A 16,586-nucleotide genomic window follows, 5' to 3' on the forward strand; every position below is an offset into this window, starting at 1 on the left:
ACCTCTTTGCCTCTTGTCTTTCAATTATACCAGCAGCAGACCACATTATGAAAATTTATGCTTAAGTTTAAATACCCCAGCACCATGTCTCCAAATAAAACTGAGGAAGCAGTGATGTAAAGCTATTAGGTCAACATTAGCAGACGTGTCACAGGTGGCCTTTCAGAGGAAGACCCTCTCCCTCTCTGGTGGGGAAAACTGTGGCCCTGAGAAGAGCCAGGTCAGGGAACAGCCCCCTGTGTGAACACTGCCCAGTCCAGAGCCCATCCCTCCTCCTGCTTCTGGAGGAAAAATCACCTAACAGTGAGTGGGGATTTGTCTTCTACATTAGACAAATGTGGGGTTTCAATCTCAAGTGGCCCTTAGGGTCACCGAGAAGTTCTTTTATCTTTCCCAGCTGAGGGAATGGACAAAAGGCGGTAAAACAGGCTGTGGTCAAAGGATTAGGACTGAACCCTAACCCGGCCCCCACTGTGGCCTTGCATTGATTTACTAACCAGGATATTGCTTCTGGATTATTTAGGTGGACTTCCTCTGAGGACGAGTAAATGGTCAATATTTTTTTCAATGATCTATTTGTGGGCAATCTTTCCAAGCTTAGCTGCTGCACTGGTCAAGTAAAGATGACAACAGCAACTACTCCTCATGAAGCTGTTCTCAGGGTTCAAAGAAATAACATCAATAAAAGGTTTCTTAGACCCTAGGACATAGTCAGAGCTAAGCAAGGCTGCCCCATCTGTTCCCAAACCTTACCACTCTTGAACCCAAGCCCAAATCCGCACATTCTAAAGACAACTGAGCCTCTTCCGTCACCCAGATAATAGGGACCATGAAGCATGAAGTTCCTCAACCACCCTGCCCTCCTCTTCATCTTCAAAGCCACAGTTTCAAAACACTGATGCTCATAATCATTCAGACACTAGGTAACTATAGATTTCCACATCTTGTTATTTAATGCACTGATTAAAAAAAAAACATGTTACCGTGTCACAAACTAATTTTTAAAACATTTTAGCAAGTGTATTTCAATATTATTGTCTCCTCTGTAATCCTATGTATTTTATTTTTAATATTTTAAAATACTTTTCTGAAGAACTATCTATAGACTTTACCAAAAACTACCAAAGGAGTCCATGAAACAAGTTAAGAATCCCTGACACAGAACAATTAAAAATGTCTAAAATCACCATGAATGAACACAGTGATTACAATCACCACATAAGAACAAATATTTCAGTAAATAAGCAAAAATGGAAAACATCGCTCCCACGGGGACACAGCCTGAGGGGCAGGGGTGGAAGCTTTGAAACTAGGGCAGCGTGAAAGCCGTATGGATGAAAGGCTCTTGGTGCTGCAGCCAGGAGTCAGTGCTGTACCTCTGAAGTGGGACAGCCAACTTTAGGACACTGGTCCACAAGAGACCTCCCAGCTCCACATAATATCAAACGGCGAAAATCTCCCAGAGATCTCCATCTCAACAACAGCACCCAGCTTCACTCAGTGACCAGCAAGCTACAGTGCTGGACATCCTATGCCAAACAACTAGCAAGACAGGAACACAACCCCACCCATTAGCAGAGAGGCTGCCTAAAATCATAATAAGTCCACAGACAACCCAAAACACACCACCAGACGTGGACCTGCCCACCAGAAAGACAAGATCCAGCCTCATCCACCAGAACACAGGCACTAGTCCCCTCCACCAGGAAGCCTACACAACCCACTGAACCAACCTTAGCCACTTGGAACAGACACCAAAAACAACGGGAACTATGAACCTGCAGCCTGCAAAAAGGAGACCCCAAACACAGTAAGATAAGCAAAATGAGAAGACAGAAAAACACACAGCAGATGAAGGAGCAAGATAAAAACCCACCAGACCTAACAAATGAAGAGGAAATAGGCAGTCTACCTGAAAAAGAATTCAGAATAATGATAGTAAAGATGATCCAAAATCTTGGAAATAGAATAGACAAAATGCAAGAAACATTTAACAAGGACCTAGAAGAACTAAAGATGAAACAAGCAACGATGAACAACACAATAAATGAAATTAAAAATACTCTAGATGGGATCAATAGCAGAATAACTGAGGCAGAAGAACGGATAAGTGACCTGGAAGATAAAATAGTGGAAATAACTACTGCAGAGCAGAATAAAGAAAAAAGAATGAAAAGAACTGAGGACAGTCTCAGAGACCTCTGGGACAACATTAAACGCACCAACATTCGAATTATAGGGGTTCCAGAAGAAGAAGAGAAAAAGAAAGGGACTGAGAAAATATTTGAAGAGATTATAGTTGAAAACTTCCCTAATATGGGAAAGGAAATAGTTAATCAAGTCCAGGAAGCACAGAGAGTCCCATACAGGATAAATTCAAGGAGAAATACGCCAAGACACATATTAATCAAACTGTCAAAAACTAAATACAAAGAAAGCATATTAAAAGCAGCAAGGGAAAAACAACAAATAACACACAAGGGAATCCCCATAAGGTTAACAGCTGATCTCTCAGCAGAAACTCTACAAGCCAGAAGGGAGTGGCAGGACATACTGAAAGTGATGAAGGAGAAAAACCTGCAACCAAGATTACTCTACCCAGCAAGGATCTCATTCAGATTTGATGGAGAAATTAAAACCTTTACAGACAAGCAAAAGCTGAGAGAGTTCAGCACCACCAAACCAGCTTTACAACAAATGCTAAAGGAACTTCTCTAGACAAAAACACAAGAGAAAGAAAAGACCTACAATAACATACCCAAAACAATTAAGAAAATGGGAATAGGAACATACATATCGATAATTACCTTAAATGTAAATGGACTCAATGCCCCCACCAAAAGACACAGACTTGCTGAATGGATACAAAAACAAGACCCATATAAATGCTGCCTACAAGAGACCCACTTCAGACCTAGAGACACATACAGACTGAAAGTAAGGGGATGGAAAAAGATATTCCATGCAAATGGAAACCAAAAGAAAGCTGGAGTAGCAATTCTCATATCAGACAAAATAGACTTTAAAATAAAGACAATTAGAAGAGACAAAGAAGGACACTACATAATGATTAAGGGATCGATCCAAGAAGAAGATATAACAATTGTAAATATTTATGCACCCAACATAGGAGCACCTCAATACATAAGGCAAAAACTAGCAGCCATAAAAGGGGAAATCGACAGTAACACATTCATAGTAGGGGACTTCAACACCCCACTTTCACCAATGGACAGATCATCCAAAATGAAAATAAATAAGGAAACCCAAGCTTTAAATGATACATTAAACAAGATGGACTTAATTGATATTTATAGGACATTCCATCCAAAAACAACAGAATACACTTTCTTCTCAAGTGCTCATGGAACACTCTCCAGGACAGATCATATCTTGAGTCACAAATTAAGCCTTGGTAAATTTAAGAAAATTGAAATTGTATCAAGTATCTTTTCCAACCACAATGCTATGAGACGAGATATCAATTACAGGAAAAGATCTGTAAAAAATACAAACACATGGAGGCTGAACAATACACTACGTTATAATGAAGTGATCACTGAAGAAATCAAAGAGGAAATTAAAAAATACCTAGAAACAAATGACAATGGAGACACGACGACTCAAAATTTATGGGATGCAGAAAAGCAGTTCTAAGAGGGAAGTTTATAGCAATACAATCCTACCTTAAGAAACAAGGAAACATCTCGAATAAACAACCTAACCTTGCACCTCAAGCAATTAGAGAAAGAAGAACAAAAAAACCCCAGAGTTAGCAGAAGGAAAGAAATCATAAAAATCAGATCAGAAATAAATGAAAAAGAAATGAAGGAAACAATAGCAAAGATCAATAAAACTAAAAGCTGGTTCTTTGAGAAGATAAACAAAATAGATAAACCATTAGCCAGACTCATCAAGAAAAAAAGGGAGAAGACTCAAATCAATAGAATCAGAAATGAAAAAGGAGAAGTAACAACTGACACTGCAGAAATACAAAAAATCATGAGGGATTACTACAAGCAACTCTATGCCAATAAAATGGACAATCTGGAAGAAATGGACAAATTCTTAGAAATGCACAAACTGCCAAGACTGAATCAGGAAGAAATAGAAAATATGAACAGACCAATCACAAACACTGAAATTGAAACTGTGATTAAAAATCTTCCAACAAACAAAAGCCCAGGACCAGATGGCTTCACAGGCGAATTCTATCAAACATTTAGAGAAGAGCTAACACCTATTATCATCCTCAATGGTGAAAAAATGAAACCATTTCCACTAAGATCAGGAACAAGACAAGGTTGACCACTCTCACCACTCTTATTCAACATAGTTTTGGAAGTTTTAGCCACAGCAATCAGAGAAGAAAAAGAAATGAAAGGAATCAAAATCGGAAAAGAAGAAGTAAAGCTGTCACTGTTTGCAGATGACATGATACTATACATAGAGAATCCTAAAGATGCTACCAGAAAACTACTAGAGCTAATCAATGAATTTGGTAAAGTAGCAGGATACAAAATTAATGCACAGAAATCTCTGGCATTCCTATATACTAATGATGAAAAATCTGAAAGTGAAATCAAGAAAACACTCCCATTTACCATTGCAACAAAAAGAATAAAATATCTAGGAATAAACCTACCTAAGGAGACAAAAGACCTGTATGCAGAAAATTATAAGACACTGATGAAAGAAATTAAAGATGATACAAATAGATGGAGAGATATACCATGTTCTTGGATTGGAAGAATCAACATTGTGAAAATGACTCTACTACCCAAAGCAATCTACAGATTCAATGCAATCCCTATCAAACTACCACTGGCATTTTTCACAGAACTAGAACAAAAAATTTCACAATTTGTATGGAAACACAAAAGACCCCGAATAGCCAAAGCAATGTTGAGAACGAAAAACGGAACTGGAGGAATCAGGCTCCCTGACTTCAGACTATACTACAAAACTACAGTAATCAAGACAGTATGGTACTGGCACAAAAACAGAAAGATAGATCAATGGAACAGGATAGAAAGCCCAGCGATAAACCCACACACATATGGTCACCTTATCTTTGATAAAGGAGGCAGGAATGTACAGTGGAGAAAGGACAGCCTCTTCAATAAGTGGTGCTGGGAAAACTGGACAGGTATATTTAAAAGTATGAGATTAGAACACTCCCTAACACCATACACAAAGATAAGTTCAAAATGGATTAAAGAGCTAAATCTTAGGCCAGAAACTATCAAACTCTTAGAGGAAAACATAGGCAGAACACTCTATGACATAAATCACAGCAAGATCCTTTTTGACCCACCTCCTAGAGAAATGGAAATAAAAACAAAAATAAACAAATGGGACCTAATGAAACTTCAAAGCTTTTGCACAGCAACGGAAACCATAAACAAGACCAAAAGACAACCCTCAGAATGGGAGAAAGTATTTACAAATGAAGCAACTGACAAAGGATTAATCTCCAAAATTTACAAGCAGCTCATGCAGCTCAATAACAAGAAAACAAACAACCCAAGCCAAAAATGGGCAGAAGACCTAAATAGACATTTCTCCAAAAAAGATATACAGATTGCCAACAAACAGATGAAAGAATGCTCAACATCATTAATCATTAGAGAAATGCAAATCAAAACTACAATGAGATATCATCTCACACCAGTCAGAAGGGCCATCATCAAAAATCTAGAAACAATAAATGCTGGACAGAGTGTGGAGAAAAGGGAACCCTCTTGCACTGCTGGTGGGAATGTAAATTGGTACAGCCACTATGGAGAACAGTATGGGGGTTTCTTGAAAAACTACAAATAGAACTACCATATGACCCAGCAATCGCACTACTGGGCATATACCCTGAGAAAACCATAATTCAAAAAGAGTCATGTACCAAAATGTTCATTGCAGCTCTATTTACAATAGCCAGGACACGGAAGCAACCTAAGTGTCCATCATCGGATGAATGGATAAAGAAGATGTGGCACATATATACAATGGAATATTACTCAGCCATAAAAGGAAACGAAATTGAGCTCCTTGTAATGAGGTGGATGGACCTAGAGTCTGTCATACAGAGTGAAGGAAGTCAGAAAGAGAAAGACAAATACCGTATGCTAACACATATATATGGAATTTAAGAAAAAAAAATGTCATGAAGAACCTAGGGGTAAGACAGGAATAAAGACACAGACCTACTAGAGAATGGACTTGAGGATATGGGGAGGGGGAAGGGTAAGCTGTGACAAAGTGAGAGAGTGGCATGGACATATATACACTACCAAACGTAAAATAGATAGCCAGTGGGAAGCAGTAGCATAGCACAGGGAGATCAACTCGGTGCTTTGTGGCCACCTAGAGGGGTAGGATAGGATGGGTGGGAGGGAGGGAGACACAAGAGGGAAGAGATATGGGAACATTATATGTATAACTTATTCACTTTGTTATAAAGCAGAAACTAACACACAATTGTAAAGCAATTATACTCCAATAAAGATGTAAAAAAAAAAATGGAAAACATCATGATTAGATTACTGGAACCCTAAGTTTCTCTTTTTTAAGGTTGTTGTTTTACTGTTTTTACAATAATAATCAAAAAAGGTTAAGAGCATAAAAACCATGGTATCTTTAGAGCTTTTTTTTTTTCTTTCTTTCCTAACATTTCAAAATCAGAACTGGCAGATTTGTTTCCACAACGAACCAAAGACACTGTGCACTACCCTCAGTTTCCCTGTTTTTGCAACTAGCCATGAACAGGTCATAAAAAGGTTTATAACGGCAACAGAGGAGTCAAGTAATTCTAACCATGCAGATTTTCTTCATGAAAATAACAATACCTTATCCAGATTACCTACAATGTGTTTCTGTCATGAAAAATTGGCCAAACAATGTCAAACAGGTATTAGAGTGGCCCAGCAACTGACTCTTCAGCAAAAGGGTGAGAACACTAACTTCTCTGAAAACTTCATTTAGATTAAAAGTAAACATTTTTCAGATGTGGGCCACATCTTGCTTATTCTTGCCATGGCTTTTATGGTGAGCTTTTCATTCTCCCTCTATTTCTCAATGGAATTTTCTCAATATTTAAAAATTCCATTTCTGTGAGATCTGTTCAAACAGAACAGTGAATTACCGAAGCAGATGTGTGAAAGAACTCTAAGAGACATTTACTGCATCTATTATGGCTCACTGGCAATCGTAAAACTAAAGTGTGGTCGTCTTCTATCATTCACATTACTTTTTTAAAAGATGAGGATAATCCGGTTCGTCCTGAAGTTCACACCCCTATTTCCCTTATGTGTATGCCTGTGTATGATGAGACAGCCCCTCAGCTGATCCATGGAACAGGAGTCCATCAAGCTTCAGGTAGTAAAAGACAAGCTGCTTTTGTCTAAGTATGTATACATATAAATTTCAGTGCTACAATTCTGAGGCCAACATGGTACTTTTCAATGGTAAACGATAAAGAAAAAACAGTATTCTTTGGAATCCCCTTCAAATGACTGTGGTCAAATGAATGCAAAATGAGGAAACAGAAAGAAGAGTTCAAGACCTCTAGGTTTTTTTGTACTAAAGGTTAAGATTTGGGGCTCATAATGCTTGCCGGTATCTGAGCAAATTTCAGGCTAACTTACACCCATCCGGCTCCCTGACAGAGGAGAAGCACTGAGGGAGACTGCATGCAGTTTGAGCTCCAGCTCCCCCACTAGGGAGCGGGGTACTTGGGTGAGTTCCCATGTGCACCTGAGCCTCAGTTTCTACAGCTGCGCTTCATAGGATCACAGTGGGAATTAAGGGGGTAAAGGATACAAAAGTACTCTCTAAACACAAAAGGCTTTGCAAACATGGCCATTGTTACTATACCCTTTAAAAGATGAGGAAAAAAAGGAAAAAGAAACAGTAGAATGTGATAATGTATCTGTTCCTTTCCGGTTCCCACAGCAAAAGGCACAAGAGCTTGAACATAGGATACAAATGAGGCAGAAAATCAGATTGCACCAGTTATAAGGGGATTATACCACTGAGGAACAAAAACGGTGTGATTTTTCAACAAATCTTCACAGAACAGCGTAGCCCCATTTGCTGAGCCTGTGGCTGAGCCCCGTGGCAGGACAAGCATCAACAACTCTTCTCAAACTAGTCTGTACCAAGTTCCCCTGTTCAGCCTCCCTCAGCACCACGTGATCTTTCTTCCCCTTCCTGATGTCTTCCCAGCTGTGAGCCAGTGTACTCATTCTTCAATCCTGGCTTCCCATTTCAATGGCAAGTGTGATGACCACAGCTTAATTCTTTATCACCAGTGTGTTTTTTTCAGATTTACTTTTAAGAAATGTGCGTGTGTGGGGGGGGTGGGGTGGGGGAGAATCTTCTTACTAGATTCAGGGTTTTCATTTTTTGAGTATTTTCATTTTTTCTGCAATAGCCATGTTTAGTTAACTGTTTTTTAAAGCAGGGTCACTGAAATCATACATTTATCCAGTATTCATCAAAATGTAAGAAACTAAACACCTGGATTCACAGACCCTTCTTAAAGTATAGGGAGCATGTATTTCTGCTTTCTTCCAGAGGGAAAACTCTTTTTTTTTTTTTTTTTTTTTAAATGATGTTAAGCTTTTTAGGGAAAAAAAAAACCAAACTCAACAACATCTATATTACTGGGGTGGAAAATTTATTCTATTCTATTACTAGACTTGTGTGAAGTTTGGCAAAATGTCACACGGGGTTTCCCTATTAAGTGAATTCTGACCTCCACTTTGGACTTATATAGTATTAAAACCATGCCTATGAAACTGACAAACTGCATGTTTCCATTGAAAACCACCCAGTAGCCCCCAGGGAAGAAAGAATAAACTGTTCAGGTTCCCTTGAAATATTCATGAACTCAGCAGAGGATCAGATTAAAAACAGAGCCCCCAAGCAGAGGAGGTTTTGGTTTTTTCCCCAAGTTTTAAGCTTTATGATGGTCTTTTCACAACTTGGCCCACCTGCTCATAAAAATGCTCCTATGCCCCGTCAGGATTATAGTTTATCTTGCAAACTTTTACCTAATGGACAAAAACAGGATGTACAGTTAATTCTTCCCCTTGCAAGTGAAGTGTAGTTATCAGCAGACATATATGAGAAATCATGACAGTGGGTTAATATTGTGGTATGTGCCTATGTTTTGAAAGTGACAGCTGGGCACACTGTATATATAACATAGGAAACAAACCCTTACCACCTGAGTCAAAGAAGAATATGCTTAGGAACTATCTGTCGGGGGAAAGGGGACACACCACACATCTTAAAGTCAAGTGAAAATGGTGTTATTGTTTTGACTGGTCCACTGTACTGAACCTCCTGTGGCAGGGTTGAATAGAACATCATAAAAAAGCCCTTTCCAAAGCCATCCTCCATTTGATCACACCAGACATTAACACAAGGGAAGCTTAACCCTTCTGAAAACATTTTAAACCTGATCAAATTAAAAGCAGCACGAGGGATTACTTTTTCCTAGCAAGAACCCACAAGCAATTTACTTGACTAGAGGAAAAATGCAAAGAAATCCTTTATCACAAAATAGCTTCTTGAATCTTTCTACCAATAAACCTTCCATCCATCCATCCAAGAATGTCTATCCTCCCTGCTGATAACAAGCTGTGGAGATAAATATTTTATTTTTTCTATAAAATCCCAAATGATGTTTTCAAATAAAATGAAACTACTACATGCCACTGTCAAAAATGGTCCTAGAAGAGGTAAATGTCATTTTAACGGCTGTGTGTTAAAATATTTAGTAGAAAGAATCTACTTGTCAAGTTCCTACAGAAAACTCCAAAGAGGTTATAAGCACATCTATCAAATTTTCATCTACCTTGGGGCTGACCTACTGGGGAAACCATAGAAAGCCTGGCCTTGTGCTATGAGGGAGCTGGAGGTTTAGAGTTCTGGACAATAATGGGGTCACAATCAAGTACAAAGATGGGGCCTGATAGAGTTTCTGCAGTGATTCCCCAGTGAAGGCATACTGGCAATAGGCAGCTGCATTCTGCTTTAAGCCACAATTTGAGCTAAGGAAATGAACCCATGTGATGGACTATCAAACTCCCTTGTGAGAATTCTGACCTCTCACTCCAAACCTAGCAAAGAAACACCCATCAAATATTAGCAAAAGAAAGACCAAGCCAGCAAAACGTGGGAAGGATTTTTTTTTAAGCCTCATTTAAATAGCTTCCATACCCAACCCTTTGGGAATTATATTAGGTAACTTTTTTAAACAAGGAAAACTTGGTTTTAAGGAGCTTATGGGAACATTTAACTTGGAGTGGAAAGGTTGTTTGCTCAGTGTTAGGCTAAAAGCCAAAATCCACTTTTAGCCAGAGATGATTTTAATATTATACCTCACAAGAGTATTGTGTCATGTGAGCAGGCGGCAGAGATAAGCAATGTAGCAAAGTTATGACTTCCCCCAAAGACTCATTAAAATGTATTATTAAGTAAAAAAAAATTCGGAAAACCCAAGAGGAACCCGTCTATACTATCTCAGAAACAGTAAAAATTCTTTCCAACTTATCACTTCTTTCACTCTGCCTCCTCTACAAATACCACTCAGTAAATACTGGGAAGAACTCGATCCTGATGAAAAAGAGGATGAAGATGAAAAAGAGGATGAAAAATGCCCTAAAGAGCCACTATGATGCCCTGCATATGATTTTTCCTTTAAATGTGCTATAGAGGAATATATGATGAATTCCGGTGACTATAAAAAATAATAAACCTGTGAAGAGGCCATGATATTTTTTCAATTATTCAACCCACAAAACACTTTAAAGTATGTTAAATTAGAAACATTATTTTGAAGAAAAATAGTAACTTTTTCCCACTTTAATTTTTATAATCTGAAATTTTAATAACTCCAATATTTTTCTTTTTCTTTCTGTTTTGGTTGTTAACTCATGTTAAATTGTTTTCCCTTGGGCTTCCCTGGTGGCGCAGTGGTTGAGAGTCCGCCTGCCGATGCAGGGGACACGGGTTCGTGCCCCGGTCCGGGAGGATCCCACATGCCGTGGAGCGGCTGGGCCCGTGAGCCATGGCCGCTGAGCCTGCGCATCCGGAGCCTGTGCTCCGCAACGGGAGAGGCCACAACCGTCGGAGGCCCACGTACCGCAAAAACAAACAAACAAACAAAAACAAAAGTGTCATCTTAAACTGCAAGGATGTCCGTTAAACATCACAATTAAACATGCCGAAGGAGAAGCCATGTTGTCAAAATGCCCACTTAACCCACCCAAACATCTCAAACCCACCCTTTGCTGACCTTCTATAACCCCATTTTTTTAAGTTTTTTTTTTTTTAATTAATTAATTAATTTATGGCTGTGTTGGGTCTTCGTTTCTGTGCAAGGGCTTTCGCTAGTTGTGGCAAGCAGGGGCCACTCTTCATCGCGGTGCGCGGGCCTCTCTTGTTGCGGAGCACAGGCTCCAGATGCGCAGGCTCAGTAATTGTGGCTCACGGGCCCAGTTTCTCCGCGGCATGTGGGATCTTCCCAGACCAGGGCTCGAACCCGTGTCCCCTGTATTGGCAGGCAGATTCTGAACCACTGCGCCACCAGGGAAGCCCTAAGGTTTTTTTTTTTTCTTTTTTTAAACAAGAGAAGGTAGACAGATACATGTTGGTAAATGCGAACTGTCCATATTCACATAGAGACCCAGTGTAATCTCTGAGCCCAGTATACAGAGAAAGGAGGAAAAAAGCTAGAATTCTATGCACTAATACACAGGGGCCTAGCAACCTCCAGCTTCCAGCAGAGGTAAGGGAGCAGAAGGTTTTTCTTTTTTCCCACAGAGTATGGTGGTGTTGATTCCATAAAGTTTTTGTTGAGACAGGAAGGGATAAAAATGAATTTGGAACAGAAACGGGTAGAGATTCTTTTCCCCCTGAATTCTGCTCAAGGTATTTCCCCCCTAAATAAGTTGTGAGCCATGGTATAAAGGAGAAAAGAGACCTCAAAAACGGCAACTGAGCACAAGAGAAGGAGGAAAAAAAAAAAAAAAAAAAGGCTGCAACTTGCTCCCGGGGACTGGAGAAAATTAAAAAAGGAAGGTTGGAATCCATCAGCGTTCCATGAGTCATCGTCTCCTTCATCCTCCTCTCCAACCCCCATCGTCATCATCCGCATCTTCACCTCCATCCCCAGCCCCTTCATCAGTATCTTCCAATCCTCCTTCCTCTGCATCATCATCATCATCATCTCCTTCCCCTTCCTCATCATCCACGTCCGGGACCAAGCAGTACTGTAATGGATCTGGCCCAATATCATCTTTGAGGACCCCTCCTAACTCATCTGCACCTGCATCAGAATGATCAGGAAACCAGGTGAAGCAGCTCTCTGGGTCCTCACGCGCTGTCTCTTCCTGCTGGCTTGACTCTGCGTTTGACTTGAACGTTTTGTCAGACCCTTTCCGGATTTCCATTTGATTTCAGTGGACTTTGAAGATGGCTCACCACCCTCCTTCAGATGAAATTCTTTGGAGAGAACTTTATTTTCGAAGTAAGGGTTTTCATCAAAATAAAAATCTATTCTGTAACCTGATTTAATATCTTCAAATTCTGTCACTTCGACTCTTGTCAAATAACACAGCGCCTCTTCGTCCTCCTCCCCAAGCAGTGCAGACACTTGTGGATGGTTAGCAAACGTTGCTCCCCGCAAATCCGGGATTTTGGCGATCAATTCCGACCTCTTCTGAAAAAATGGTTGACGGAGTTTGTTATATTTCTGTTCTACTTTCAGAATCTCCTCACTGGCTTGTTCGGTAAGTCTGTCTATTTCATTTTGTACTTCATCAATATGTTCAACTGCTTCCTGCTGTTCTTTCTGGAGGGGAGGCGGCGGCGGCGGGCGCGCAGGCGGCTCTGCTCCCTCACTCAGGCTCCGCGCTCCAGCTCGCGGCGGATCTCCCCGGCCGCTTCCTCCTCCCACCTCCTCCTCACGGCGAGGGCGGGCGGCCAACAAAGATTTTTCTAAAGTAGCTTGTATAAATACAGATAATGTCACACACTGCTAGTGATATAGTTCCAGTGTCATTTTAATTATATTTTTCCTTAAAAAATAATTCACATTAATAAGCGGATAGGATTGGCGGAGCTCTGTTGCAGCAATGTTTCTCAGTTCTTTTGAACTTTCTCAACTACCATCCATCGCTATCTATCAGCTGACTTCCTTTGGGTAGTCCTTCAATTTTACCAAAAGTAACACAAAGGAGCCACCTGAGTTGCAGATAAGTACTTGCTACCCAGTCATTACATTCATTCCCTTTTTCAACTTTACTAAGACCAGCGTTTTGCATCATTCCTCTGTCTAACGTGCCAGAGGTCTTCCAGCACAAGCAGGGCACCACAGTAAGATCAGAGAGACACGAGCCAAGTAGGAGATGGGCTATGAGGGGGAGGAGGACAGGAGACTCTGTAGACCTGTAGACAGCCGGTGTGTTCTTGAGCAGATCGACTTCAGGGAAAAGTGTGGATTATCCTTGAACATGCTCTTAGGAAGGATAGGCGGGAACGTGGGCATCCGTTCAAAAGTGCCTGCCAGTTGATCCTGTAGTTCATGATCCCAGGGGTCTTCTGGTAGCAGCTACAGTTATCAAAAGTGAAGAGCACTCTGACAGCACCTCGGTCAGGAGCAAGGGCTGAAGAAGGCAGTGCCCAGTGCAACATTTACTTCCCAAGGGAAGAGTGGCAGCTGGCTCAGGGAGGGACTGGAGCTGAGAAGCAGGGTGGGCATCTTTCTCAGAGCAGCCTATTCCAAAGTGTATTCTCCCAACTTTCCCATCTCCCCCAGCCTCACTTTTCTATAAAGTTTCCACTGAGACACACAGCACAGACTGTGGCTAAAATTGTTCCCATCTGTGACAGAGGCATATTTACTCAACAGAATAATAACTATTCTGATGCTGGTGCTGCAGCAATCAATGTATGTCAGAGGACACACAACCAAAAATCTTGTGTGGCCTAACTCAGAAATTCGCAATTAGGCCAGTGGAGTTTTAAGATACAGAACTATCTACCAATTTTTTAAAACTTTTCTGCTTGCTCTTGGGTTCAAATGTACTAAATGTGAATAACTTTTTAAAGTGAAAAGTAATAAAAGAAAGAAAAAGAGGAAAAAACTAAGTTCCTCCACTGCATGCTCCATTCACTTTAGGAGGGGTTAATGTATAAGCCCAGTGGGGAGCACCATTTTCTATAAATGCTAAAATTATCTCACCATGCAGTCTGAGAAGAAAAACACAGCAGAAAAAAAATTTTTTAAGCCCACACTCCTACGAACAGAGGAGGAAGCGGGAGCATAAGCGTGACTCCTGCCTTTCTGCCTCTAGCAGTAGCTTTCACGGCAATGCCACCCAAGGACCCAAAGCTGCTGGAGGGTCAGCCGTCAGGACTCTGCATTGTACAACGTAAAAGTCAGGTTAAGCATCAGACCAGAAAGAGCCGACCCTCCCCCCTTTCTGGTTGTTCCCCATAGTTCACCCTACGCAACTAGACTTGATTAGAAACAACTTTCAGCACAGCCTCACTGGCTCTTTTGGAACCAGGAAAAGGTGAGAAAAATCCCAGAATAAGAATTTTAGAACTGAAAGGATCATTTATCTTAGAAATAAGGAAACTGAGGCCTGAAGCAGATGAGCTTGCCCACAGTCACACACCCAGGGCTGAGACGCCCCCAAAGGCATCCCTCTCTCCTCTGCCACATGGCTCAGAGCTCTGTCCTCCGCTGCTCCTGCCCCACTGGTTCCTTTCTCTTCTCTGACGCACCTCATTTCTTCCAGCCTCAAGGACCCTGAATATACCACTCGCTTAACTTGCATAACTTCCCCCCACCATCCCTACCTTCATCTTGGCTGCACCTCCCTCACATTTTAGTTCTTAAATGTCATTCCTTCAGGGTCATCCACTCTTGACGCTCCGAATTACGTTAGTGTCCCTGATGGACACTGTCATGGGACAATTCCTTTTCATAAATAGTCATTTTTAAATATATCTCTCTTCCTAGACCTAAGAGCTTCAAGAACATTGGAACCAATATGTTCTGGTTCATCCTTATAAGCCCTTACATATAAGCCCTTATAAGTAACGGCTCAGGACCCGGAAGAAGGTAAACACTCATTAAATATTTATAAAGAAATTTAATAAATATTTACTACATGTTGGATACTGCTTTGAGGGTAATACATATACTATTCATTATTTACTTAATTTATTCCTCTAAACTCCATGAGATAGGCAATAGTAATATCTTCATTTTATAGATGTAGAAACTGAGGCACAGAGCAGTTCAGGAAATTCACTAAGATCACACAGCTCTTAAGTGGAAGAGTCATGGCCCTGGGTAACATTTATGGTAGTTGCTTCATAAAGGGTCAGTGGAGACCTGCATGAGGACTTAGTGCTTGGAAAGATTTTTAAAGAACAAGCTATGAGCATAGTGGGCCCTGATATCGGACACTAGATGAGCATTTTCCAAAAGAATATGTTAACAGACTTCGTATTAGTCATCTTTCATGCTCCAGCAGCAACAATCTCCAAAGCCTCATGAAATGTTTGTTTCTTGCTCATGTTGAATGCTGGCTGTGACTCTGCTGCAGGTCTTTAATCTGGGCCCCGGGCTGGGGGAGTGCCCCTATCTGAACCACGCCGTTTTCACAGATGGGAACGGAGAGATGGTGGCACCACGCAGAGGCTCCTAGAGCTTCAGCCAGCAGCAGCACAGGTCATTACCACTTACATTAAATTAAAAGCCCCAAGTTCATTATTTTCTTCCCCTAAGTTCCCCGGGGCATTAGAAGCAACCAACCACCTCCATTCAACTCCTTATCTTCACTAAAATGTTCTATGGCAGCACATACTTGGTCCCTCAGAGCCTTGTCCTCTAGGCGCTTGACTGCAGGGATCTAAAGGTGATAATCTGAGTAACTCTCTGCCCCTGCACACCATGCGCTACCAGTTGAATCCTTCCTACAATTCTTCGTAGCTTTTTAGTCTTCTCTTCATATGATGCTTTTACTCTTTCAATCTTCTCCTAAACTAAAAACCTCTTAAGGATCTGGACCCAAATTCTCGTAGAGGTATGGTGGAGAGACCTCCCTATTTTTCTTTTGAGAGAAGGGATGATGTAGAAGGAACACAAACTGTCCCACAGTTTTACTGTTTAAATGCTACCGCCCTGTCTCACAAAGAACGTTAACTTCCATTTGCCTCAGGCACTTTACATGCAGGAACTCATGATTCGTTTCGTCTCTGGATGTTAGGTATGATTATCTCATTTTACAGGTAGCAAATATTAGACACCTGGAGATTAAATTCCCTGCCTAAGGTTTCGTAGCCAACAGCAGAACCAGGACAAGATCCCTCCTGATGTTCTGCCCTTTGCATAGAAATGCTCATCTAGGCTTTCTGATGATCTTGAGCTAAAGTTAAGACAGAGCCAGAGTAAACATCAACTCCTCTCTCCCCTGACATACACAAATGCATACATCCACACATACTAAATATATACATACATACATACATACATATATATATATATATATATATATATATAT

At 40.7% G+C, this 16,586-nt stretch overlaps 2 protein-coding genes across 3 annotated transcripts in view; both read right to left on the reverse strand.

The window, feature by feature from the left end:
* LOC103078821 (protein SET-like) overlaps positions 1 to 13,331 on the reverse strand; it is a 15,243-nt gene extending 1,912 nt beyond the window's left edge. The window contains 4 exon segments of the mRNA XM_082930915.1: positions 12,056 to 12,140; positions 12,142 to 12,386; positions 12,389 to 13,014; positions 13,271 to 13,331. Of these exon segments, the coding sequence (XP_082787041.1) occupies positions 12,056 to 12,140; positions 12,142 to 12,386; positions 12,389 to 13,014; positions 13,271 to 13,331 (1,017 nt within the window).
* KDM4C (lysine demethylase 4C) overlaps positions 1 to 16,586 on the reverse strand; it is a 360,821-nt gene that overhangs the window by 83,865 nt on the left and 260,370 nt on the right. The window lies entirely within an intron of this gene.

This window comes from Lipotes vexillifer, unplaced genomic scaffold, assembly GCF_000442215.2.
Source record: "Lipotes vexillifer unplaced genomic scaffold, Lipotes_vexillifer_v1.1 scaffold260, whole genome shotgun sequence".
Lineage (NCBI taxonomy): Eukaryota > Metazoa > Chordata > Mammalia > Artiodactyla > Lipotidae > Lipotes > Lipotes vexillifer.